Genomic DNA, 25,714 nt, shown 5'->3' with positions numbered 1-25,714 from the left:
GTGTGTAGCAGGGAGGGGGCTAAAACAGCATCTCTCCTTCCTGCCAAATGACTAAAAAGCTGAGCCTTGATCCTTTACTCACCTGGTAGATCAGCTGTTAATGAGAACACATTTTGTGTTGCCAGGTTGTTGGTTTCTTGTTTCTATTTGGTGTAATGTTGTCATAAATGTTGGTAAGCCATTAATACTGAAGATAATGTTGGTGATAATAAAGTTGTTAATAAATCAACTTTGTTCCGGATCCAGTGACATCCATTTTACAAGTGAAGTGGTCATACAGTCCAATTAGTCAAAGGGATTTTTCACAATCTGGCAACCCATTTATTTATTATTACTGTAAGGGCTTTTAACTGAACGAAAAAGAGCATTAGTAAATAATTCATCAACCATTAATAAAGTCAATAGTTACAACTTATAAACCCATTGTAAAGGGTTCCTTTTATTCATTATGTAATACGTGTTCAAGGAGAGGATAGCTATGGACTATCGTGTTATTTTGAGATAGAAATGTGATTGAAAACTATTTTACTACATTTTTTTCACTATACGTCAGTTATCCCCATCTTGAACAGAATACGGGTGACTTGGCTGGAAAGTCTTTCCTCCTGCACAGTGATGCTGGTATGTCTTTTGTGTGGGTTATTTATACTCTGTTATGCTCTATATCAAAAGGAATTTCTCCCAGGCTGCCCTTCAATGGTTCATATGCAGAATAGAGAGCAGTGAAGTCTCAAAAATAGGCAGCAGAGCAGAAGTAAGCAAAGATGCTGTTTTCCCTTCATAGCAACACCACCTCAGGCAAACACACATTGTCCCATTAGCCGAAGAAAACATGACATAGAGACAGAGAGGAGACAGTGGAAGAGAGTGAGAGTGAGATGCCAAGACAGGGAAGAGAAATATAAAAAAAAATCAGGGGGAATAAAGCTGTTTTTGTTTGTGTTGAAAGAATATTATTAAAACTTCCAAACTAACAACAAACCTGTAGTTGGGTGTTACAGCATATTACTACAGATTGGTTTGTAGGACTCTGGGCAAAATGGGTTGAGGGAATGTGAGTGTGGGGGCCTAATAGGGACTTATTTTTGCCACATGGCCCCCAGCTGGTTGATCAGTTCTCCACTAAAACCGGAGAAGATGCAGAATGAAGTGATGTGAAGTTTCTTTTAAAAAAAAAAAATCTGTCTAGCACACACACACGAGACACACAATCCAGATAACTGTGACATTTGCACATTAAATACTCTTAATGAGTCAGGACAATAATACTGAGACAATAATGAAGTGTGTTAAAGTAATGGTCACATGGGCATGGTGTCTCGTAAACCAGCTGTAGATTGGAAGCATCTGACAACAAATGTAGAGCATTGTAGTCAATGAAGGAGGAAAACGCTAAACTTAAAAAACAAAATGCAGACCATACAATAAAATGGCATACACTTTAAGGAATGTGTTGATAATGTAAAACAATAAAAAAGGGTACAGAGAAGAATTCTGTAAACACCAAAACATCTTATTATAAATATCACAATAAATACAGCATATACACAATAGCTAATAGAGTGCACATTTCAGCTGTCCTGTGAAAACATATCATTTTGATTTCAGTTTTCTTTAAATAATTTGTTACACTAAATGTCAGACCGAGACTTTTTTTGAATGTAAGGGATTTCATCTGACAGCAGAAATATACACATACTGCCATAAGTAATATTAAAAAGTAAACAGCATTGTCTGCTTGTGAGCTACAAAAGTTTTCATAAATCTAATAAAAGCACCACTCTGTCCCACAATGCAAGATTCAAGAATACTAATGCTCTTTTCATACAGAATGCCAAACACATTCCTACTGAAAGCTACAAACAGATGATCTCCCATTACAGATGCACATTAGCCTAAAGCACAATGAACTTTCTGTCTGCTTTATCCTAAATGCTAATTTTGTACAACGTTTCTCAGGACATGAATTCAAGTGGTGGAAATGGATGAACATGTAAAGTGCAGTAAATCTGTGCTCATACAAAGGTGGGTTTGATGTCTTCTTTGAATACCACAGGGTGTGGGGAGCGGTACAGGCTGGTGTAGTCGTCGTACTCGCTGTCAGAGTCTGAGGAGCTGTCTGATGACAGGAGAGAGCCTCGCTGCAGGCAGGAGTCACAGTAGGGACGGTGGTAGTAATCGTAGTCTGTTGAGCTGCTAGAGTCAGAGTCCCAGTAGCCACAGGAGTCTCTAATGCGTCTATGGTGCCGCTCATCACCACCTAATTCCACATCAGGTGGAGCTGTGTGATCTGCACACGGCAAGACTGAGTGTCTTTGGGACCTTGAAATATGCTTCTGAACTTTCGTTATCGCTTCATTCCCTTCCTCCTCCTCCTCCAGCTCGAATTCAGGGTTGTGAACCTGGAGGAGGGTACCATCCACAGTGACCCCATCAGGGCGCTTGCCTGGATTTTGAAGTTCACAGTTGTCCCTTATCTTTTCACAACCAGCACCCTCTGACCCTGCATAGAAACAGGGAGGGGCCAACCCTTTTCTGCAGGAGTGGAAGGGCGGCCGACGTTTCCTCATCGCATAGGGGGAGATGCTGGGGTAGCGGAAGAGAACAGGTGGATGAGGGGAGCGCGGTGTGCGGAGGGATAGAGGGGAAAGAGCGAAAGCTTCGGTACATTTTAGCTGAGAGGGCGTTCTGGACGTCTGACTGGTTGATCGAAGAGCAATTTCCATGACTGCATCCACACTAAGCTCCTGGAGGATCTCCTGCAACTGCTCGCTCCTAACAAAACCAGTTGGTCTGGCATTTGGTCCCAGCTGGGATGTTAGGCCGCTCTGATTGTTGAAAGCTTCAAACTGAGAAGGGTTTAACCCTCTGCGGGATTGTAGGGAAGTGACAAAGTGAACTGCCTCTTCTGCTGTCCTGAGTGAGCCAGGGGACTTGAGGGACAAGGGTTGTTTGAGATCCTCCCTTGTTCCCTTCCCAGCTGTGTCTCTACCTGTGAGCCCAGCGGTAGAGACACCTCTCTGGTTTTCACTATCATACATATCATCAGGGAGAAGAGAGGAAGCAGCAATAGGGGCTGAGGAGCTTGGAGCAGAGGGAGGCTCAGAGGACAGCGTATCAGCAGCAGCAGTGAGGTGAGAGTAGAGATGTGGCGGCGAGAGTTGGGATTTAGTGTCTCTCTGAGGTAGAGAAGAAGAAGCGGGGCCGTCAGACTGAAGCTCTGTGGTCTGAGTGGAGGTGGAGTTGAGGTTGGTGTTGGAAGAGTCCAGGTTCTGGTCCTCGGATGGCTGGCTGGCTGACATGAGTCGTAGGAGTTTATCCTTGGCGTTGTTCACCTGCTCCTGCAGACTGTCAATCACAACGTTCTTCTGGAAATTGTAACAAAAAACACAAGCTTGAACACTCCGACACATACAGCATTAAAGAATCTTGTCAACCAATTTCCAATGTAGGCTATTGCAACTGGTTAAGTGCAAGTCCCAGCTACAGGCACCCCTAATAAAAAGAGAGAGTGAAAGTATAACCTGTCTGGCCACATGTTTTCGAGGGATTGTTGCCAGTTTAAGATCACTGCTGGCTTCACTCATCATGTCTAATGCATTTTCAAGCTTAAGTCTGGGGAAATTAATTGACCAAACTTAAAAAAAACTCTGCTGAGCAGTAGTTACAATAATTGAGGTTTTAAACACAACAAAGCCTAAAAGGCTTATTTCCATTGTGGTCGTCCAACAGAACAAACAACACAAGAAAAACAAAAAACTATAAAAGTTGTGTTTTGAATTCAATGAAAAATGGTAAGAATTGACAATGAATTAAAACAAATATTTATCATCACATTATAAGAGAATTCAAAACCTAGGTCCATAAGACCAGCTCATAAATTATTTGATATTCTTAGTAATTAGTAGATTTAAAAAAAAAAGAAAGAATGATATAGTACCTCATTAAGGAGTTTTTTCATGGAGTTGTTCTCCCCCAGCAGGTAGTACATCTCATCCTGGCTGTACACAGAGGGCTGGCTCTTACTGGGGCTGCTGAAATACTTGGCCATCTGACTTGGGTTGTTCTGGTCCTCTTCAAACTGCCGCCACTGAGTCAGCTGCATGTTGGTGAAACAGTGTGTCACGCTAACTTTCAGCTATAGATACATTACACACACTAGTAGTTAATACCAGGACCATTTCACACAAGACTTTTTGACCAGGTGTGTTTGAGCGTATTACTCACTTTTCAAAAATGTCCTTCCTTTCCACTCAAGATGCATTCCTTTGTTGTGACATACATCCACTGCCAGACACTTAGAGGGTCATAAACCTGTTTGCAATATCCTACGTAGTTTTGACTCATTCACACCTTCTGTGTGAGTCACATTTCACTGACAGACGTGGCAAATTGATATGCATATAGAGAATAGAGGTTCGGGCACCACAGTCACTCATAGATTTTACTCTTTTTGTCAAGACTAAGAGAGAACGTCATACGTCTGTCATTCATGTGTCTATATAGAGTTTATGCCTGTCGGATTGACTGCTGGTTTCCAGACATAGTATCCTATGATTAGATGACAAGTCTGCCTGAAAAATTCATGTGTGTATCTTGAGCTGTTTATTTCTTACCTGAGGCACAAACAGCATGCAGTTGGTAGCCAGTGTGCAGATGAAAATGGCTCCAGCCACAGTGCTATAAACCAGGTTGGGCCATGGCTGCAGGAAGATGGACACAGGGACGGCCACAGCCGAAAAGAAGGTGACCAAAGTGACGGCTGTCATGATGGTGGGAGACTGGTTGACGGGAGGGCGGCTGACATTGCTGGTCAACCCAGCTAGATAAGTCCCATAGAGGAGAAGACAACCCTAAGGAGAAATGTGGGGAAAAGGTAACGACTAAGGCCACAGACAATGTAAATCAATAAATCATATCACCATTACAATGAAGGAATCTCTATTTTATTGAAATCCAACATATAATTGCATTTCAATAAAATAAAGATTACTTACCTTCTGAACAGCAATAATGACAACCCACAGATCCGAGTATACAGAGGAGCAGGTCTCCAGCTGAGACAAAGAGTAGGAAATGTCTCTCTCCACCACCTAGATCAGGATAAAATGTATAGTATCAGTGAGTTGCAACCTGAATGAATGTCCCCAACACGTCTATAATTAATTACATTAGAGGATTGGGAAGTTTGTGATTTCGCAGTCACAAAGTAAAACTTTCTTGCAATTTCATTAAATAAAAAAAAAAAAAATAGTTATTTGGCATCAATAAACAATTGGATGAAAAAAGGTGTTGGCAATTAATTTCAACATGTCATAATCCTCAAACTGTTCTGTAATCAAATAACACAATCTTAACTTGTTTTACAACTTTCTTTTCCACCACACAGAAAATCTCCATGGAATTGTACCTTGACAACAGCTCCGACAGATCGTGAACACCTGATCGGGTCTGTGAGGTTCCAGGTGGTGAGAACCAGCATGTCCACCACGATCAACAGAGCCACCATGCCCATCAGCTGGATGTCTCGGATTATCTGAGGCAGAAAGTAAAATCACCAGTCACTTCAGTGTCATACAACATATGTAACACTCTGGGAGACCCCAGTTAGGAAAAACTGTCAATAATAACTTGTTTGGAAGTGATATATAAAAGAAAGTTAAAAACAGGAAAAAACAAGAGAGCATTTACCAAGGCTTAGCAATCTGTAAATATCCAAAAATCATTCTGTATGTGGATCCAGGTTTGCATCAAAATACAAAATATTGGGACTTTGAAGGGAAAAGAAAGGACTGGAGCCCACTGATTGATTTATCAGATGTCTCTTTGCATTATTTCTAGATGTCCTGTTAACTATTAAAGACACATTACACACAAACAAGCAAATTATTCATAATAGCTATGAAAATCAGCAGTAAATAAAAAGAGATGTGATCAGTGGACCCCTTGGCCTGAAATGTCTGTCATGCATCATCTTCCGCTGCTATTATTTAAACCTTACCCTTCTTAAAACAAGTAAAAGCTACCCTCTGAAATACATTTTAGAATGTAATTAATGCATCTTGCAGGGACTGGACAAGAAAATAAAGACAATACAAAGGCTGGGGGAGCATTCCTACCACTCTCTTGTCAGGCACTCGCTGGGTGAACACTCTGTACAGTCTCCACGTCTTCCCCAAAATTGGGCCAAACACCAGGGTACTTCCGACACAAAGAGTCCACATCCGAGCCTGGAGGAGAGAGCACTGCATAAATATCCAACAATGATCTATCCAACAGTATAATGAAGGATTGAGGGAGACTGCAGGCCTTACTTGTAGCACAGCTGTGGATGCTCCACCTTGTGATTGTGATCGTTCCCCAACGGCAAACAAGAAGCCGCTGCTGTAGGTGAGGACACTTCCAAAGAGAGTCAAGACATTCAGGTTGGGACTGGACATCTTCACTATCCTGATAATACAACATGTGCAAACACACACACACAATTGATCAGTTAATTCAGTAAATATCTTTGTAATGTTTATAGATGTGTTTCTCTTTGTAGACTACCTGTTGTTTTTGAAGCGCAGGGTGAAGAGCAGGAAGCAGAAGGCCAGCAGGATTCCGCAGGAGAGCAGCGTCCACACCACAGCGCTCAACACTGGGGAGAGAGACCGCCTTGGGAGCTCCACTGCCATCTGCACACACATGCAAACGCAAACTCCTCAAAATCCAATCCAAATATTACAGGTGTAGCTGATATACCTGTGCATTATTTAATTACTGTTTTTATATGTTTTGAACCCTCCATTTTGTAAATGATGTGATGTAAAAGCAACACAAATAAGTACACAGGATTCAGATTAATTAATTAACTTTATTAAGGCAAACAGAACAGCAATTAACATGCTGGACCTTTGCTAACTTTCATATGAAAACGAGAGATGATTAAAAAAAACAGTTGAAAGCATTCTAAGCAACATGAAGAGATGAAATGTCAGATTTCAGACATTGACAGGAAAGATGATCAGAGGAGCAGAGTTGACTCCGCCATGATTACGCCGAGGGTTAAAGTAGGGGAAAAGTCTTTCATTGAATGAGTATCCAGTGAATGAGTAGATATGAGAAGCAGATTCCGCGTCGTAAAAAGAAACCTGCCCCCAATCCAGGTCCACATACACCCCGACTCTCTGGGGCTTCCCGACCAAAGGCACACGGATAGGAGTGCTGCTGAGGGCCCAGTAGCTCTTGTCTTTCCTCATCCCCAGGGCCCAGTAGCCTGTCTCAGGGTTAAGTATATTCCCTCCTTTTCTGTTGACGGATTGAAGCCCAACTCCAATATCCCACTGTGTCTTGCCTTTCACCTGGACTTCGTAGTACAACCTGCCTGAGGAGAAACCCTCCTTTCCCAAAACACTGACACCAGGGTAAAATCTCTCTGGATTGTCTGGGAGGCTCAGTGCTACATCACTGTGAAATACCTGTTTCTTGTTTTCAGACAGCACCAGTTTGGGATGAGCTGTATCAGGGTCCAGAGTCACATCCACAGCACACTGCTGAGCCCTCTGAAATTCGGTCTCACATAGCCTCTTCACCTCAGCCTTTACTGTCTCCTCAAGCTGGCACGCTACTCTCCTGACTGCTCTCCTGACCGTGCCCACATACACAGCACTCTCTACACAGGTAGCAGACCAGTCTTTGGTGGCTGGCAGTGTGGAGAAAGCTGGAAAGCTGTGGATAAGAAAGAAGTCGTCTTCGGTGTGTGAGAGCTGCTCCAGCTCAGCGTTTCTCCGTCTCAGCTCATTGATCTCCTGCTCCAGCTCCATGATGAGTCCTCTGGCCTTGCCTTCAATTTGCCTCTGCTTTCCACCAATCACCTCCACCACCTCAGCTTGGCCTTTCTGGACAAAGTGGAGCAGATTGTTGAAGACTTGCATACTCTCTTCAATCTCTCGTTCTGTGTTTCCTCTGCTGAGCTGAACAGTTTGATTGATGTTGCTGATTTTCTCAAGTCGGACATTAATCATTTTTTCCACTTCTCCATTTATCCTTCCAATTTGAGCTCTCCTGTCACTGCTCTCATCCTCTATAGGTACAGTGTGATGAGCACTGTGGTCTCTCTTAATACAGATCTGGCACACATAAGTCTGATCAGTGTTACAGAACAGGTCCAGCAGTTTTGCATGCTTCTTACACACTCTGTCTTGCATGTTCATTATGGGGTTGATCAGGTGGTGTTTCTTAAAGGTGTTTAGAACATGATGGGGCTCCAGGTGAGTCTCGCAGAAGGAGGCCAAACAGTCCAGGCATGATTTAAGAGCCTTGATTCCTTTTCCAACACACACATCGCATGAAACTTCTCCTTTATGGCTTGAATACTGGTCCACGGTACGGATTTTTTCATCTTTCTTTTCTAATGAATTCTTGAACTGGGAAGCCACCTCAGATATGAAGGTGTTAACTTTGAGCTCAGGCCTCCTGTAGAACTTCTGCTTGCACATGGGGCACTGCGACAGATTAGCGCTCTGCCAGTATCCTTGTATGCAGTCCCTGCAGAAGTTGTGCCCACAAGGAGTGGAGACTGGTTGGTTGAACAAATCCAGACAGATGGGGCAAAGAAGCTGCTCCTCAGTCAGCACACTGCCAGCAGCAGCCATTTCTGGGAACACATCCAGAAAGAAAAGCAGGTGGGATTTTAAAGAAAAGGTTGTCTCTGGTCCTTTCCATTATACTATTAGGTTTAGAAACAGTTGTGCCTGGTGAGCTGTCTACGTCCATGAATAGTAACAAATGCATGGTGTTACATTTCATCACAGGATATTTCCTTCTAGCTGAACAATGTATGTGAACTGAGTTCTACAGAAACTAATACAAAAGAATTGTTATGACTTTACAATAAAATAAAATAAAACAGTACATTAAAATATAATCTAGTCATATAATCACCATAAAGCAAACACAGTGCAGCACAGGGTTCCCTTCCCCTTTGAGCGTGTTGAGACTGACAAATGCATGAATTAACATCATAAAGCATGAAATAAATCAAGGAGATAACTTACCTCGCTTTATGTGGTGTAGCACGGAGAGGAAAGGAGTCTACAGGAGAGTGTTTGTGCTCCCTGACACAGTGGCTACTACTACTGGTTTCTATTTGGAAAGTCACATTAGACTTTCTTGTGCCCGCCTCATGTTGCTGGTCTCTGCTCACCCTTCTCTTAAAGGCACCAGCAACTATGATGATACTAAACATAGCTTCACTAGCCCAATGGCTTTACATGTCTCGATCTCTACTTTTGAACTGTCTTCTCAAGTGGTAAATAACACATTTATAGTATGTTTTTATTCAATGTATTTCATTTGTGTGGATGGTTTTGGTGATGTAAGATGGAAATTCCCCACATTTTAAGCCATAGGTCCAAGTTTATCAAGAGCAGTGAAGGTTTGCAAAAAACTGCAAGTGAAAACTGGAAGTTAAAAACGTAAGTTGCATTGTATGTAATTCAGCCTTGTGTGAATAATGTGATTGATTTCTTACAAGCACTGTCAAAATAATCTACAACATATGTATGTTTGTACATATGTTTTTAACCTTAACCTTTTGGAGGGCCAAAAATATTCTGTTGATCAGCCATGCTGGATTTACGAAAGCTATGTCTGCTGTCTGTCTGACTCTGTGTGTGTGTGTGTGTGTGTGTGTGTGTGTGTGTGTGTGTGTGTGTGTGTGTGTGTGTATGAGTGTGATTACCGTGCTGAGACTGCATAGTCTCTGCAGAATGTCGAGACCCTCCTGCCTGTTGACTCCTGAGTGGATGAAGCAGAGTGGGGACTCACACTGGGAGCTACAATTCAGCTCAGGCTCCATTACTGACCCCAGTCTGTCCACTTTTCACACACAAATCCTGAGGAACAAACAGATAAGATGAATATGATGACATTAAATTGCTTTTTGTAAAACTGACTTACAACCATTCAGAGGGAAAATGCATACATTCTTTGTACCTGTTTTGGTCAAAACAGTTTCACTGCACCGTTATATATCTTAAAAATGAGAGCACTCACTGAGCTCCAAAACAACAGGCACTGGACCCCAGACAAAGACATTTCACATGAAGTCCTGCTTCTATTATAAGGTCACACAAATTTGTTGTAAGACCTTTAGCCACCACAGTGTGGTGCTATGACGGAAACCTCTGAGAGGAGGATTTATGCAAGCATGGAAGTGATTTTACACCAATGATTTGATCATTGATATTACACCAAGTAAAAAGCTTGAGATTATAAACACAAATAAAACCAACAGACATTAAGTTTATGGTGAAATCAAGGTTAGAATGGAAATGCCCAAATAGTGTCAATTATTTACCGCTACAGAATTAACCGAGGAGCCAGGACTCGGCCTGTGTGACAGGAAGCATGTGGGATTCTGCTTATCCTCGATTTCCACCAGCACTACGTCATTACTGAGGTGAACCAGTCAACACAGGAACGCTCTCTGCTGTGATAAACATTTGTGAATCACGCGAAAGGGTGAGCGAAACGAAAGAAAATGTAACACAATCAATATGTCAAAAGCCCTCATTTGCAGTTTTACTGAGGACCATATAATCTGCAATTAACCAGGTTATTTCAGGCCCCTAAAACCGAAAACAAACTTTGGAGAGTATCACCAAACAACTGTTTGTCACTCTTGCCACAGGCATTTTTATGAGGCTACCCGTGCTGCACTGACATGTTGCGGATTTAATTATGCGGCATGGTATCACCCGATACTCTGAGCTATAATACAGACTAAGAGTCTGATGTATACGCTGCAGTGACTCAGCTGCATGTTGTCGAGACCGTGGATGACCACTTGTATCGATACAAGTGTGTGTGTGTTGTTAGGCATCACACATCTCGTCGTTGACTGGAGAATGACTAAGATACCCAAAGCGCTCTGGGATAGTTGGATTATGGGACTCAATCAAAACAGAGCAGTGTGAGAAATCTTTGACTTGCATCTAACTTTTGGACAGAAATATGTTAATTCACCCAACATGAGACGGGGCTGTTCTATTTGACAGACTCCTTTGGTGTATGTTATTGAGTAAAGCCCACATTTCCAGAAACAATGAAGCCCACTGGGCAGCATATCTGGGAAACGTCTGGAGTTCCTGTTCATGTCCTGTCGTCACTTTCCAAGTTTAGATCACAGTTCTGTTGCTTTCCGCAGGGAACGACAGCAGAGAGAGGCATTTCCGCTGTTTTTTTCAAAATCCTGCCTCTGTGGCTTTCAGTTTGGGAGAAAACCGCCACCCTGCAGAAGTCAACAAAGGTCAACAGAGCCCTTCCCCAAACTGAGTTAGGTTTTACGGACATGTTTGTCACTGTTCAGAATAATCTTGAGTGTCTTTTGAAGTCCTGAAGAATAAACCGCAAGTTGCTCTTCAACTATCTCTGTATTCCTTGCTTAAATGTAGGGTGGGCCTAATGAGTGTAGCTTTGCTTTCTTTCACTTGGTAACTTGCCCTTGGGTCTCTCTTTAAATCTTTTTTTTTGTATGTGTCTAACTATCTGCAATATTTCACCCATTTCTGACAAACCTCTGCGCTCAGAGAGACAGAATTGAGTTTTCCATGGCTTTCACCAAACTTTTAATATACTGCATGAGTAAAGCCCATTCATTGTCCTGTCAGTCTCACTGTTTCTCTTTTAAGATTGTAACCATGGGCGCTGCCAGAGGTAAAGCCCGGTTCAGGAGCCAATATTGAAACATTCCTCCTCAGTTAGTAATCCGTTTATACGTTTATTCTTTAAGCCGAGTTAGAATGCAATTACTGCACTGAAATCCCGCCTCAGAACCGGCACACGTCATTTCTGGGCACATGGTGCCTTTTACAGCCCGGCTCTCAGTCAACCTATTTTGTCAAAATTCCATCTTCCATCAAGTCATCTTTGATCTGAACTGGGGAGTCTGCACTTGTGCTGTATGAAACCACGTGGCCATTTCAAGCGAAACACCTGAGGAAATGCGTCACAGCAGGGATGAAACTTTTGGTGTACATTAAATATTAGTTAGCATATTAGTTCACGGACGCGTTCTATGGGAAACTAGATAATCATACTTGTTGTAACAAGAAGAAGAAGAAGAAGAAGAAGAAGAAGAAGAAGAAGAAGAAGAAGAAGAAGAAGAAGAAGAAGAAGAATAGAAATAGTTAAGTTATGAAGCATTTATTTACAGACTTCATGGACGTCATGGAGCATTAAATTGAACTAATGCATCACCTAGGCCTCTATAAATCTGTGATCTCCATCAACAGCGCATACATAAATTAACTGTTTATTCAAGCGATCTTATTTGGTGAAAGAGATGCGTAAAAACATGTGTTCACCCAGTGCTGCATCGATGCAGCAGCACGGTAAACTATCAAACTTGTCAATCAAATAGCTTGAGAGGAAATTAAGATGTAGACCAGTGAAGGAGGAAAGAAAAGAAACCAAAGAAGAAAAATCTAAAAAAGCAAACCTCGGTCTCCAGAGCGCACGGAGGATCCCATCGTCTCGTCCCGCTTCAGGCTCCATCGCGCAAGGCTGAGAAAGTTATTAATAATCGGAAATAAATGACAGAATAATATGTTATCTAACATAGCTACAAAGGTCCCATTACTGCAGACGTGTAATGAATCCCACGACACAATATGTCCGTCAAACTGTCAGTCCTATACAGCCCGGGAAGATCCTGTCAGTCAGGAACAGTTCAACACACTGCCGGAGTTTTCATTTGAGCTTTGAGGGAGGAGTGAGTGTGTGTGTGTGTGTGTGTGTGTGTGTGTGTGTGTGTGTGTGTGTGTGTGTGTGTGTGTGTGTCAGGGACAGGAGGTGTGTAAGTGTGTAATCTCTCTCTCTCTCTCTCTCTCTCTCTCTCTCTCTCTCTCTCTCTCTCTCTCTCTCTCTCTCTCTCTCGGTTTCCACCAAATGAGGTTCAGAGTGTGATGTGACCGATGTGGTGCAGGAGGGCTGTGACAGTGTGGGTGCAGCGGGAGCCTCGGGGGACTGGGTGGCATATGGGAATAGGCGGAACACAAAACAAATATACTGAATAACAGCACTTGTTTTAATGGAAAGACAAACACACGCCATCTCTATTTTGTTTTCCAAAAGCAGGCCTCCATTAGGGATGGCAGCCAGCTTGTCAAAATAGCTGGTTGGCTGGTAAAACGCATACAAAAAAAAAAAGAGCTTCTGTCTGAGAGCAGTGAGCCAGCAGAAATATTTCTGCATTCGTTCCACCAGCCATAAGAGGCATAGAGGTATTATTAAGATGTCATGGAGATTTATAGTGTGAGCACACACACAGGGTCATTCCTGATGAGGGAGTGTCACCACCATTGACAGCAGTTGTTAGTGGGGAGCAGAAACACAGACAAATTTCAAAAAGAGATCATGCCAGTCATCGACCTCACCATTTATTCACACTCTCTCTTTCAAATGTTTGGTTTTGTAATAATTCCCTGGATAAACTGGTAAACCCAAAATCCTTCAGGCATTTAAACACAATGATACATCTTTATAGCCAACTACAAGGATCACTTATGAAGAGTCACCAATCATGATTCCTATCAGGATGGATTTTTGCACATATTCCAATTTCTGTGAATACAAGCAGGTTTATTGATGCTCTTTTCATCACTGGAGGGGAAAATATGTCTGACAATCCTGTGAACTAAAGAAGATGTATCAATGTGTTTAAACGTCTAAATCATACAGACCCAAGTGTGTTTAAGCTCAGTGACAAGGTCCAGCTGAATGCGAAAGACATTTTTCAAAATTGAAGCTGATTAGGCATGCAGAGTTTTACATTATAAGAATACTTTTTAGTTTAAAAATCTAAGGAGCTATAAACATGTAAGTATAAGGCAGATCATGCCATTAGGCTAAGCATGACAATCAATCAAATACAGGCAACACTCTTCTATTCAGTGTTAAGTGCTATTTTGTACTTGACAACAGGTTCCTCTGTTAACTAATATTGGTACTGTAACTGGTGGAGTCCTTCAATAATATGCTTCCACAGTCATGTTTTATAGTAAAAAAAACACACACAAAAAACAATAACAAATATGTAACTAATCAGTCAGCTATATCAAGATGAACAGAAACAGTGAACTCCAGAAGAAAATGAGGCAATAACCTCTAAACTCAACATTTTTGCTTGTGCCTTCAGATCAAATGACACCAAGCGAGCGCTCCCATTGAGGGACTGAAACACAGTTGCCAGCTCTGTTACACCCAAAGCGTGGCAATCACTCTCAGGTTTCCCTCAAGATCAGGTTCAAGATGGACTGCACCAGCGGCAGGTGGACCACACCGATCCTCAGATTACCAGGATCTTGAATATTTCATGGGGACATGTGGCTGTTGCTCAAAAAGCACAAGTCAAAGAGGAGCAGCTGGCAGGCAGGACAAAAAGAATGAAACAGGACTCATGTCTTGCTACTGAGGTTACCGGGGATCAATTCTAACACAAAAGAGTCGCCACCTTTTTCTGGATTGTCACATTGTGCACATGTATCAGCTGGAAGTTCACCAACCAAAATAAATAACAAGCATAGCTTTTAAGCCAGTGACACACCATTTCCCGTTGAACCATTCCTGACAGGCAGCACCACCGTTTCCTGACGTGGAAGCAGCTGCAGCTGTGATTCAACATCTGACCACAGTGTCAGCCAGTCCCAGCATTCTGTGTTTGAGACTGTGTGGGCGTAAACACATTGTTCAGTGTGTAAGTGAGGCAACACTAACCCCCTACGGCCCTTTACACTGTCCTTGCCAGAGCCTGGACGCTCCCCTGTGACATGCCCAGGTTTGCCCACTAACATACCCAAATCCCTCTATGGAAGGTTGCGGCTCCTCCTGCAGTGTTGCTATGGACCTGGATTAGCACCGCCGGATCAAGGCTCCCCTGCAGGCTCCAGTCCTTGTGTTTCTACTAAGGGCAGAGAGTACGATAAATGTAGGGGGAAGCATCAGTCTAGACTCTAGTCACTCTATTTTCAAAATTGATTTTAGAGTTTAGGTGGTGACTAATCAGCATAGCAACTAACGATGCAGTAACGAATAAATAGATAATGATGATAGCCGGCCCTGTGAATGAGTCGAGCCGTTGATGTAGAAATTAGCTCATAAGCAGTTTAGCAAATTATAACATTTAATAATGATGTACTTTAATCTTTTTTACATTTTTACATACTGAAGATAGTCGTTGAGTACATGATTCTCTAAATCGTTCACTAATGAGCGTAATTGATTTGAAATGGCTTGTAAAAACATCATTAGCAAGGCAGCAGTAGTAGACCCGAATGGATCACAGGACTCCTGTAACCAATCCTCATTACAGACACAGAAGTAAATAAATGAATAAATCAAGGTGAACAAAAATGTAGAAATAAATTATATGTATTTCTTCATGTCCTGTTTGATGATCAACTTTTATTTATTTCCATATTTATTTCAGAATTTATTTATACTTTTATTTATTTATGTCAGCATGTATTTATTTATTCCTGTATTTATTCATAACATTATTTATGCATTTATTTATTGATAGTCATTTTTGTCCTCCATAACTATTTACAGTTTCAACATATAAAGAGCAACATTAGCATTTATTTGGAGTTTCACTCTCATTTTAGCTCTGTTTTGATCCACCAACATCTGAGGGAAATATCAGCTGTTAAGTTGTTAAATGCTTCCCTAAATCCATGAGCTAATTAAGAATATCAATCAAAGCAGCTATGAAGTATTTAAATTGAAGTTGTAATAACAATGTCTATTAATAATAATGTGGGAGTGGGTGTATTTGAAAGGGCTCGATAAAAAGTTCTTTGACAAAAAGAAAATTCTCAAATCCAGATCCACTTACAGATTTTCCACAGCTTTCACCCACATTTCTTATCTCTCTTCAGTTATTTGTGTAATCGCCACGATGAGCAAAGAGATGCAATTAAAGTTCCAGGAAATGCTGAGGAAGATGGGGATTGAAGGCTCAAGGAAAATGAAAAAAATACCCTAATTCCCTCAACCCCATTTGTATCAGCCTTTATCACTGTGTAAAAAAATAAATTAAAAAAGTATTGCTCAGCTGGAGGAAGATTTTCATACATTGTGATGTTATTACATTGTCATTCACTACAAAGACTCTGTAGAGCTGAATGAATGAGGGAATGATGTTGGGTCAAGAGTGACCGTGGCAAGAGACATTTTTCAAGTTTCAAGAGATTCACCGGGACAATCAAACATTGTTAACACAGCAGTAGATGATTATCCGCCCACCACTTCATTTCTTTCCCCCTGTAACCACCTCTACCACCTTCTCCTCCTCCTCCTCACTCTGGCCTCTAACCAGACTTGAAGGAGGATTAGCTGTATAACTCTGAAGACAGCATCTGATTGTTGCGAGGGCGTCTGCAGTGTGTGTGGCAGTCGTGTGTAAAGGCTCAGCAGAGTGTACGTCTGAAACTCGTCATGTGTGAGGTCTGGCATGCATGTTAATGCACACTGGCAATACTGTGAGCTGATATGAGCTGGTATGCCTCTCACTGAGGGCGATAAGAGGCTTAGAGTATGCCAAAGTACTTTGCTCTATGACTTTGCTCTATGACTCTAATACTGAATGTAATGTTCTCTGTCAACTTGAAGGTAAAGAGTAAGGAACCCCAATAACATTCAGCAACCAAAAACACAATTCAGATGGAATCAATCCTAAATTATGACAGACGCTAACAAGACGTGTGAGAAATTTGACCACACAAGAGGTGCATTTACTATTGCAGAGTTGCAGAGGGCTACAACAGAGACGCCATCTTCCTTGTGTGAGACCTCAGGCACAACTCATGGCTTCCAGGTCGTCATGGTTGGATCAGAGTTGTACTCCGGTTGCATTTGTGACAGCACCCTCCTGCCAAACATACAAGGCGTGCAGAGTGTAAGCGCATGCGCGCACCAGCCTTAGGTGTAACGTAACGCCACACAGTGTGCTAGAGAGTTTCCTAGGTGCCCGCTGCTGGTAGACGGGTCCTATGTGCACACTTTTGAAAGATAGTGAAGAAGACGGGAAAAGAAACATTGCAAAAACACTGGAACCAAGCTGTGACTTGGTCACAGACCATTCAAAACAAACCAAATATGTGAAACTCATTCTTGCCAGCCAGGCTGAAAGAAACAGCGAGGTGAAAAGAAATTGAACGAGACGCTGAGATAGGAACAGAAGGTGTGAAAAGAGACGAGAGAAGAGGAAACAAAGTAGTTAATGGCTCTTGGCAGGTGATGTTTAAGGATTAGCAGATTGTGCTCAGCAGAATGAACTCGCCTTGGCATCTGTTGGTTCTGGGTTACATAAAAGGGTCTCCCAGTATTCAGCCTCGAGAATGAAGTCACCTTCATATGCAAATGAACCTGGACACATTCAATCTACAACATATAAATATATACATCTTACCTTTCAAAACTTCTAATACGATGGAAACAAAATGAAATCTCTTTCTACATTCTCCTACAACTTTGGCTGAATACAAACACAGTTTAAAGTTATTACAATCAGTCTTTATTATTGGCATTATATACAGTACAGTCTACTTACATTATCTGAATGGGGTACAAGTAAATACAATTAATATATCTTTATATATATTCTGTGTCAAGTGCCATCTATTCTGCTGGTCATTTAAATATGTAGGGTTTAACATTTGAGAAAAGGATTTCTATAAAAGCATTTCATATGGTTATAAAAAAAAAGTTACTGTTAAGATGATGAGTATAAAAATCACTCAAAAAACTTAATCATCATGTTAATCTTGTCACATTTCAGGGTGCATAGGCCTATATCACATTTCTTCATTCTCGGATTCACTGTGGTAGAAGCCTCTCTTAGTAAGGCTAATGTTCTAGTGTAAGTGTTACTGTAACACAGAGGAGCGTTCTTCTGTTTTCTAAACATTAGGGTCTAATCCAGGGGGGCTTTCTTTTTTCTTCCTCACTCGTGGACACAACCTGTCTGGGAGGCAATAACATCTCCCAGCTTTCCATAGTAGGGAGACGAAGCCCAGATGTAACCGGGAACAGAAACAGACCAGTAGTAAATAATGGTTTCTGTCTCAAAAAGGATTAATTCCCATAAAAAAATAAAAAAAAAAATCTGAATTTTGTCTCCACACACACACACACACACACACACACACACACACACACACACACACACACACACACACACACACACACACACACACACACACACACACACACACACAATATTGTCTCCATTCACACACACATCTATATTGCAGAGAAAGCTAACAGCCCTGAACGTAAACATGAAGGCTGCCACTGTGTTTCGCTGAATAGCTATTGTTTCTGTGATAACACAGTGAACGGTTTTCCCAGGTCCAACCCACATCCACTTCCTGTGAGCAAAGCATGGGTGAGCTTTCTTCCACATACTCACACAACCCATATTCTGGATTCATTTAAGACGACTATGCCATCGTGGCAAAAACGTATCACATCTGAATGATCGTGACCATGGCGCTGACAAAAAAAACAGATAAACCTGGATCTTTTAATATGGTGTGAGACAACTTAAATGCACGAAACCGTTGGCCAGCAGGACCACACACACACACACACACACACACACACACACACACACACACACACACACACACAGTGTAAATAAGGCCATCTCACACGTCGTACTCAATCAATTTAGAACACTGTAGTGTTAAACTAATGTCAACGTTTCAGCGGATATATTTAAAAAAATCCCAGATGTTTTTTCTAGTTGGCATAGCAGCTTTGGTGCTCACCCAGTGAGAGAAATTTAAATGAAAGCTGGCTGACCAGTAGCCGGACAAAAAATAAATTGTTTGTATCCAAACTTGCAGAAAATGCAGAGTAATGTACCGTTTCTACTAAAAGAGCACCAAGTGTTGTATGAAAGATAAAGTTTGCTGCCCTGAATGGAAAAGAATCCTGCCGCTCTTATCCTCGACCGTGAGACCAGCACTTTGATGTCATGACTGACAGACTGTGGATTTACATGGCTACGTGGCTCATGTTATGTAGAGTGATGTATGGATTCCTTTCTTAAAAAAAGGTCCTTTAAATTGAGTCAACAAGCGTTCAGGGCCTCAGGAGTCATTGTGTCTACAGACAGCCACACAGGCTGACTGTAATACAGTATGACCGCTCGTGTTTGTATGCGAACATGTGCTCAGTCTGACAGCCAAGTTCATCTCTGTATAAATGTTGAACACAGTGACAGACTGACAAGGCCGGGCCCATCCAGAGGGTCAGAGGCTCCTCCATGGTGTGCTATCCCAGAAGCACCCTCTGCAGGCGGTATGCGGGCACGCTGCTCTCGTCCTCCGACTCGGCGTCACTCTGGGGGTTGGAGCTGCAGGGAGAGGTGCACTCTGGGGAGCACAGGTAGTGCATGAGGGGCAGCCGGTACTTTCCACAGAAGTCCACAAACTTGATCTGGCGCACACATGAATCAAAGTAGACGCCTGGATAAAGCAGAGAGTGACAGGGCAAAAAGGGTATGTATGAACACATCAACGTAGTAGATCAATATGTATATGTTGCATCATTGTCATGAACTCAAGTTTTTAGCAAAACTGTACAACGCATGAAACAGTAAACTGAAAAACAAACACAGGATATGATTTCAAAGTGGTTCTCAACAATGGGATTGGGAAAAAACTAAGTTTCCTTGCCATTTTCTTTGGTAAGTTACTGGATATTTGTTATTTATTTAGGTTTGTCAGAAGTATTTAAATAAAACAAGGTGGGAAAATAAATAATCTCTTTTTGTTTGAATTGGTCACAGTTGGCAGACATACTGAGTCTGCTTGATAAGGGGTTACAAGAGGTAAATATCACATTGTACGGGGTCCCAAGCACAAAAAAAGGTTGAGAACCTATGTCTAGAACCAAGCACTGCATGTAAAAAACTAAAAAATCCAAATATGTCAACGCTAAAAACAACTCTACATCAATCTGTGCATTTTCTTCAAATACTATGACAAGGCGTCTTACCGGCACACTTGGGGTTGGGGCACTTGCTGGCCAAGTCTAGGTAGTGCAGCAGGTTTGAAGGCAGGTCGCAGGGGTAGTAGGGGAGATTTCGGCTCTTGATCGTACGGCCCGCCAACTCCAGCAGTGACGGGGGGTCGTAGGTCATCTCCTTGACAAAGCGCACCACCAGTGGGTTGCCACGGAGACTAAGCTCATGCAGGTGCACCAGGCAGAGGATCTCCCTCGGCAGGTAAGTCAGCAAGTTGTTGTGGAGACTTAAAGATCGCAGCGAGTGGAGCCTGGAGCGGGACAGAGGAATGGTTTCACCGACAGAACAAGACATTCATATCTGTCTTTTGTGTAATCTTGATATTGTTTACTTGAGGTTTCACTGGTAAGATACTGGCGGTGTATGTGTGAGCAGTTACCTGGTGAGCTGCGGGGGGACACTTTGGATGCGGTTGTCACATAGGACCAGGTAGCTGAGCCAGGGCAGGTTAGCCACTTCAGGAGGAATGGCTGTAATGAGGTTCCCACCCAGATACAAAAGCTCCAGACTAACAGGACAAAAGAGAGGAAAAGAGAGAATTTTGAGTTTCATGTTAAGCCCAAGTAATTATTAAAACAACACAGTCCAGTATAACAGAGATTTACTGAGAAAAAGTTATCAAATTATTCCAAACACAAAGTCAATTTCATAGCCAAAACCTTTAGCATGAAGGCCAGGGGTCCCATGTCACAAATTAACCTTTTTTGACTGACTTTGACGTTCAACATTTGTAATGAAAGTTGCTGCAGTGTCAAAATCAGGGCGGCCATATTTATACATGAGGTTAACGTGGTATGAAAGGGAATTTCTCTGGCCAAGTGAGTGCCACCAAGTCAAAACGAATAAATACCACAAGAGGGAGCTAAAGATGCATGGCTGCATGCTGAAGTTTGTGTGCATGTGCTTCAGTTTCTTTGTGTCAAAATTTGTTTGTGGGGCCACGCTTACAAATCATCAAAAAGACAGATGAACAGAGTTCAAAATGATCGAAGACCACAGATTTTTTTTGTGCAGTACACACATTCATGTATCATCCAATCACGATAATATACGGAATAAATTTACATCTGTGTTAACTTCATTATTACATAATGTGATGAGGGTTAGGGTCATAGCAAACCACTGCTTTCAAGTTTAGTAGACAGCTAAATGTACATGATTGTTGTATTGAGACATCAAAGGACCCTGGTAGGTTAATGGAGACATGGAGGGGGGTAATTGGGAGAGAAACAGAGAGACAGGGGGAGAGAAATGGATAGCTGGTCAGCAAAAGCAAACCGTCGAGGCCATCTGCCTGCTGGAACTGATGACACAGCGACTGCGAGACAGGAAGCCATTATACTGTCCTTGGTGGCTGAGCACTGAGCATGCCCCCTCTGTGACGGGCACTGAGACATTCAGGGTCTCACTGCCCTCACCGACACAGTGACACAAATCAGCTACCACAGATGGAGAATGGTCAGCATCAGGGACAATATAAAAAGTTAAAAGTAAGCAAAATTTAAGCTTTTTTTTTTCTACCGTAGAAGCACTGGTTCTAGGTTTCTTCTCCCAACACATCAAGACATAATATGTCATGTAGATGTTATACAGTTTATGATGCTTGTTCAGCAAGATAACACCACTTTTATGAATTCTGAAGCGTCAATGCTATCGGCAGAAGTAAAAAGGCTATAAACAAACTACACCATGGAGGCACTGACTTTGAGAGGAGGGGAAAAGAAATGCAAAAATGCTAATTCACTTCAGGTTTTACCACTCATTTCTGCAGGACTCTATAAACCAGAAATAAACTGTTCTGGCTTTTAGCTTCTTGATTATTCTTAGTTAAACAAAGCTTATTAATAATTTGACACATCTAAATTGTGACAGAAAGATCTCACTTTAATGTAAATAATTATTTTCTTTTTTTTTAAAAAGGCACAAAAATCCTTTTATTAAAAATGTAAGACAGTAGGGCAGGGTAAATAATCAAGATATTGTGAAATGAAATAGGGCTGGCTACATGTGACTATAAAGCACGTGGCCCTTTTCATTGTCTGCCTCTTACTCAAGTCCTTACACTGATGTGTTCGTGTCTGTGTGATAAAGTGAAGAGCCTCGCATGTCTGATCTTTGACCTGACAGTGGGTCACCACGACTTGCTACTGTTAAACTCGGGAAATGATAAGATAAAAATGATCTCATGGCTGGCCTGTCGACGTCTTCCCCTCTAACAGAAAACAGCAAACATACAGCTTCTGAAAGCTGTAAACAGACTGCTGCTCACACTTTGAGCGGCGTTTAGAAGTTAGTGTCCTTTGTTTAATTTCTCTTGTTTGCTTTATCATGAGTGATATTTTTTCTCCATATCTTTCATTTTCTTCACAGAATTGTTACTAAACGCGTCTCTCTCCTGTGAGGCCATGTGTACTCAGAGCAGCGTCTCCTTTATTTTCCATCAGTTTTTGTTTACTGCTCGTATATCTCCAGAACTACTTCTGGGTAATTACTGAAGTGAACTTCCTGCACACACAATGAATCATGATGTTTCAAAGATAAACTGCCTGGAAATGATCATGACTCATACGGATAAATGTAAAAGGGGTTATAAAGTGGTAAATACCATTAAACCGATAAAAACAACATACTTTTTAAAGAGAGAAAAACAGACCATATTTGGTTAGTTAAGTTTCCTCTTCAAAAACTCTACAGGTTGCTTGAGTGTGACTTTGTAATGGATCCTGTACACATGCAGCATACAGATAAAAGGTTGACTCTGGCAAAGCAAACCAAGAAGGCACCAAACATTTTAAATGTCAGCATGTACTGAAGAGGGACTCGTGTTTATACAGAGTGGGATGGTGGGATGAATACCATTGAGTGAGTGCTGATGCAACACTGCAACGAATGATTATTTTCATCGTCAACATGAACTTTTGGCTGATCTGCTTTATCAATTATTCAACTTTTTTCAGCTGTACAGTTAATTGTCACAACAAAAACAAACAAAAAACAGGAAATCAACTTGCTTTACTTCTCTGATTGGCTGGTAGTTTTCAGTTTAAATTCCAGTCAAAAGTTTTACCACCATTGTAAATCCGTGGCTACCGGTGTGGCGTCCCCACTGGTTTTCAAACTAACTGGTTCCCATACCGTTATGTTTTACCCAACATCACCAAATGTGGTGCGCCTGTCGCCAGATTCGTCACCCAGACATAATATATATACACGATTTACAAGCTGCATCTCATATCAACTGCGATGCATACGACTCTAAGTGAGCTCTTTGAATACATTTTAGAAAAGATTTATTTTTGCAAGATCTCACTGGCGCAAAACAAAAAAAATATGTTCGATTAGGGTTTGCGCCCTAATATATTACGTCAGCATCTAGGTAACACATTCGCCGCAGTTGATGTGATGCAGCTTTTAAAAAAATCGCCAATATCATGTTTGTGAAAGTGTGACGAATCTGTTGACAGAGACAACACAATGGCTGATGTTAGGTAAACACAACAGTACGGAAACCTGTTAGTTTGAAAACCAGTTGGGACGTCACACTGGCAAATCATATTATACCGTATGTAACAGTTAGATGAACCACCGGTTAAATCCAATAGAAAGATCCTGGTTACCGGTAACCCTAACTGACATTGGAATAAACGTAATACTCTGGTGCACTAATATGGAAAAATAATATCCTCGGCAGGTATCTTAAGTGGCTTCTTCATCTCCCACCCCGTCAATTACTGTGATTTAGCAATTATCTTATTATTATGGAATATCGACGATTACATGTCCAGCAAGCTACAAAGCCAGTGTGAGGAACGTCACACGTTAATTGACAGTGGCCCTTTGCGGGACGACCTGGCCTCGGACTAACAACAACAGTGTAAGTTAGCCAACAGCTGTGGCTTTACCCTCCATGAACCTACCTGGTTAGATTCTCTATTTCTGCGGGTATACTCTTCAGTCTGTTCCCACCGAGTGAGAGCGACTGCAGACGGAGCAGTTTCATACACTGAAGGGGGATCTCCTCAAACCGGTTCCCACTGAAGTTCAACACCTCCAGCTGCAGGGAGCCGAAGTCTTTGGGCAGCGAGAACTCGTCCAGGCGGTTGTTCTTGGCTACGAGTGTTTTCAGCCTGGTCAGTCGCGTAACGCCCTCGCAGATGGCCGACAATCCGTTGTTGCTGATGTCCAAAAACTCGAGGTTGCAGAAAAGGCTGACCGAGGAGGGCAGCGAGGCTAGCCGGTTGTAGTTCAAGTAGAGCTGCTTGGTGTCCCGTTTCCTCTCGTCGCTGATAGTGTCAATGCCGAAAGTGGTCAGGCTCAAACGGGAAAAGTCGAGCACGCCGTCGCCTGCCGCCGCTGCCCCTTCGTGAGTCTCCATTATGGCGATTTTTCTTTTCTTTTTTTAGCGTGGATTTAAACTCTGAAAGTCCTTGCAGAAGTTTTTCTGTCAGGCTGAACGCCCCCGTACACCGCGAGTTAGCTCCAGGACTTGTCTGTTTTTGACATGAAGAAGGGAGGTATTTCCGTACACCCGCTCGTGACATGTAACCACATCTCCAGTGAAAATGTGGGTCACTGAGTTAATACTGAGGACAGGCTACTGCTGCTAACGTTACAGGATCATTGAATGCGGTAACGCTCTGCTACAATATAGCCGTTCTTTGACGACAGTATTTGCTTCGATGTTTAGAGATTGGCTGATTTTTGAGGCAGACCCCGCCCACGCAATCGTTGATTGGTTAGTCTCCCGATCTGTCATATTGCTACAGTGTTCATCAAGGGATTTGTAACAGGATTATTGCAGTTTTGACTTTTTATTATTGGTGCATATTACCAGGTTGTTGTGTGTAATTGCGCTCTTTTTCAGTCTTGCAACAGCGGAAGAATCGAGTCCGATCATCCATCATGCCAGCTGCCCAGAGCGGTCTGCTATTATGCAACACCGCTCCTCTGTTGCATTATGCAATACTCTGCTGATGTGCATAGAATGGTAAAAAAAACAAAAAAAAACCGTACAGGATAATTTGGTTCCTCCCACTCTATTCTCGTGATGATACTTTATGAGGAGTGGGGTAAGTGAGATTTTCTTAGTGTATATGTAGTTTTGGGGAACTTGTTCCAACTGCTGTAGTTACTTGTACGGCTAATGTGTAGACTTAGATTTTGGAATCAAAACACAACACATACTCATATGATGCAGTGGGACTGTTAAAACGACTAACCAGTGTGTGGAAAAATGTGATCTGCCACCCGAACCAGCTTAAAGACTGCAGTATTATTCCCATAGATGTATAAAGAGAACTGCATTGTGCCAATGGGCTTTACATTATACTCTTACAATGTAAAGCCCAATAGATTAAGTATGTATAGCTATATCTATTTGGTACTTTTTCTAAACAAAATGTCAAAGTGATTCACTGTGCAAAGGATTTAGCACAATGTCAAATTAAGAAATATCATAAATAACACAGCAAAAGAGCCAAAACATCAGTTTAATAAAGCAAGGAATTATAAATGCATCTCAATGAGTTAGTTTTACAAAAAAAAAAGACGAATCATTTTAATGATGTATTAGTGAGAGAAACTAATTTTAAGTTCAGAGGCAAAGACTGTACAGAACATCCTGTAAACACTGAT

The 25,714-nt window shown here is 41.8% G+C and overlaps 3 protein-coding genes across 3 annotated transcripts; all 3 read right to left on the bottom strand.

Moving 5' to 3' along the window:
• Positions 1-285: 285 nt before the first annotated feature.
• gpr156 (G protein-coupled receptor 156) lies at positions 286-12,698 on the bottom strand. The gene is made up of 10 exons (XM_068704888.1): positions 12,485-12,698; positions 9,725-9,878; positions 6,550-6,677; positions 6,315-6,450; positions 6,120-6,230; positions 5,411-5,536; positions 4,998-5,093; positions 4,617-4,853; positions 3,941-4,099; positions 286-3,368 (listed from the first exon to the last, which is right to left on the bottom strand). The coding sequence occupies exons 2-10, from the start codon at positions 9,839-9,841 to the stop codon at positions 2,016-2,018; spliced, it is 2,463 nt and encodes an 820-aa protein (XP_068560989.1). The 5' UTR covers positions 9,842-9,878; positions 12,485-12,698; the 3' UTR covers positions 286-2,015.
• LOC137868242 (zinc-binding protein A33-like) lies at positions 6,816-9,091 on the bottom strand. The gene is made up of 2 exons (XM_068704889.1): positions 9,039-9,091; positions 6,816-8,638 (listed from the first exon to the last, which is right to left on the bottom strand). Exon 2 carries the CDS (start codon positions 8,634-8,636, stop codon positions 6,984-6,986), a length of 1,653 nt encoding a protein of 550 aa, XP_068560990.1. The 5' UTR covers positions 8,637-8,638; positions 9,039-9,091; the 3' UTR covers positions 6,816-6,983.
• Positions 12,699-17,544: 4,846 nt separating the features above from the next.
• Positions 17,545-24,732, bottom strand: LOC137868239 (leucine-rich repeat-containing protein 58-like). Its single transcript, XM_068704886.1, has 4 exons — positions 23,998-24,732; positions 20,460-20,588; positions 20,053-20,330; positions 17,545-19,520 (listed from the first exon to the last, which is right to left on the bottom strand). Exons 1-4 carry the CDS (start codon positions 24,453-24,455, stop codon positions 19,327-19,329), a joined length of 1,059 nt encoding a protein of 352 aa, XP_068560987.1. The 5' UTR covers positions 24,456-24,732; the 3' UTR covers positions 17,545-19,326.
• Between the last annotated feature and the right edge of the window lie 982 nt (positions 24,733-25,714).

Source organism: Cebidichthys violaceus, unplaced genomic scaffold (genome assembly GCF_023349555.1).
Source record: "Cebidichthys violaceus isolate CVI_PGR_0920_01 unplaced genomic scaffold, fCebVio1.0.p SCAF_11, whole genome shotgun sequence".
NCBI lineage: Eukaryota > Metazoa > Chordata > Actinopteri > Perciformes > Stichaeidae > Cebidichthys > Cebidichthys violaceus.
The sequence above is the reverse complement of the archived record's forward strand: the minus strand, read 5'-3'. Positions and strand labels throughout refer to the sequence as shown.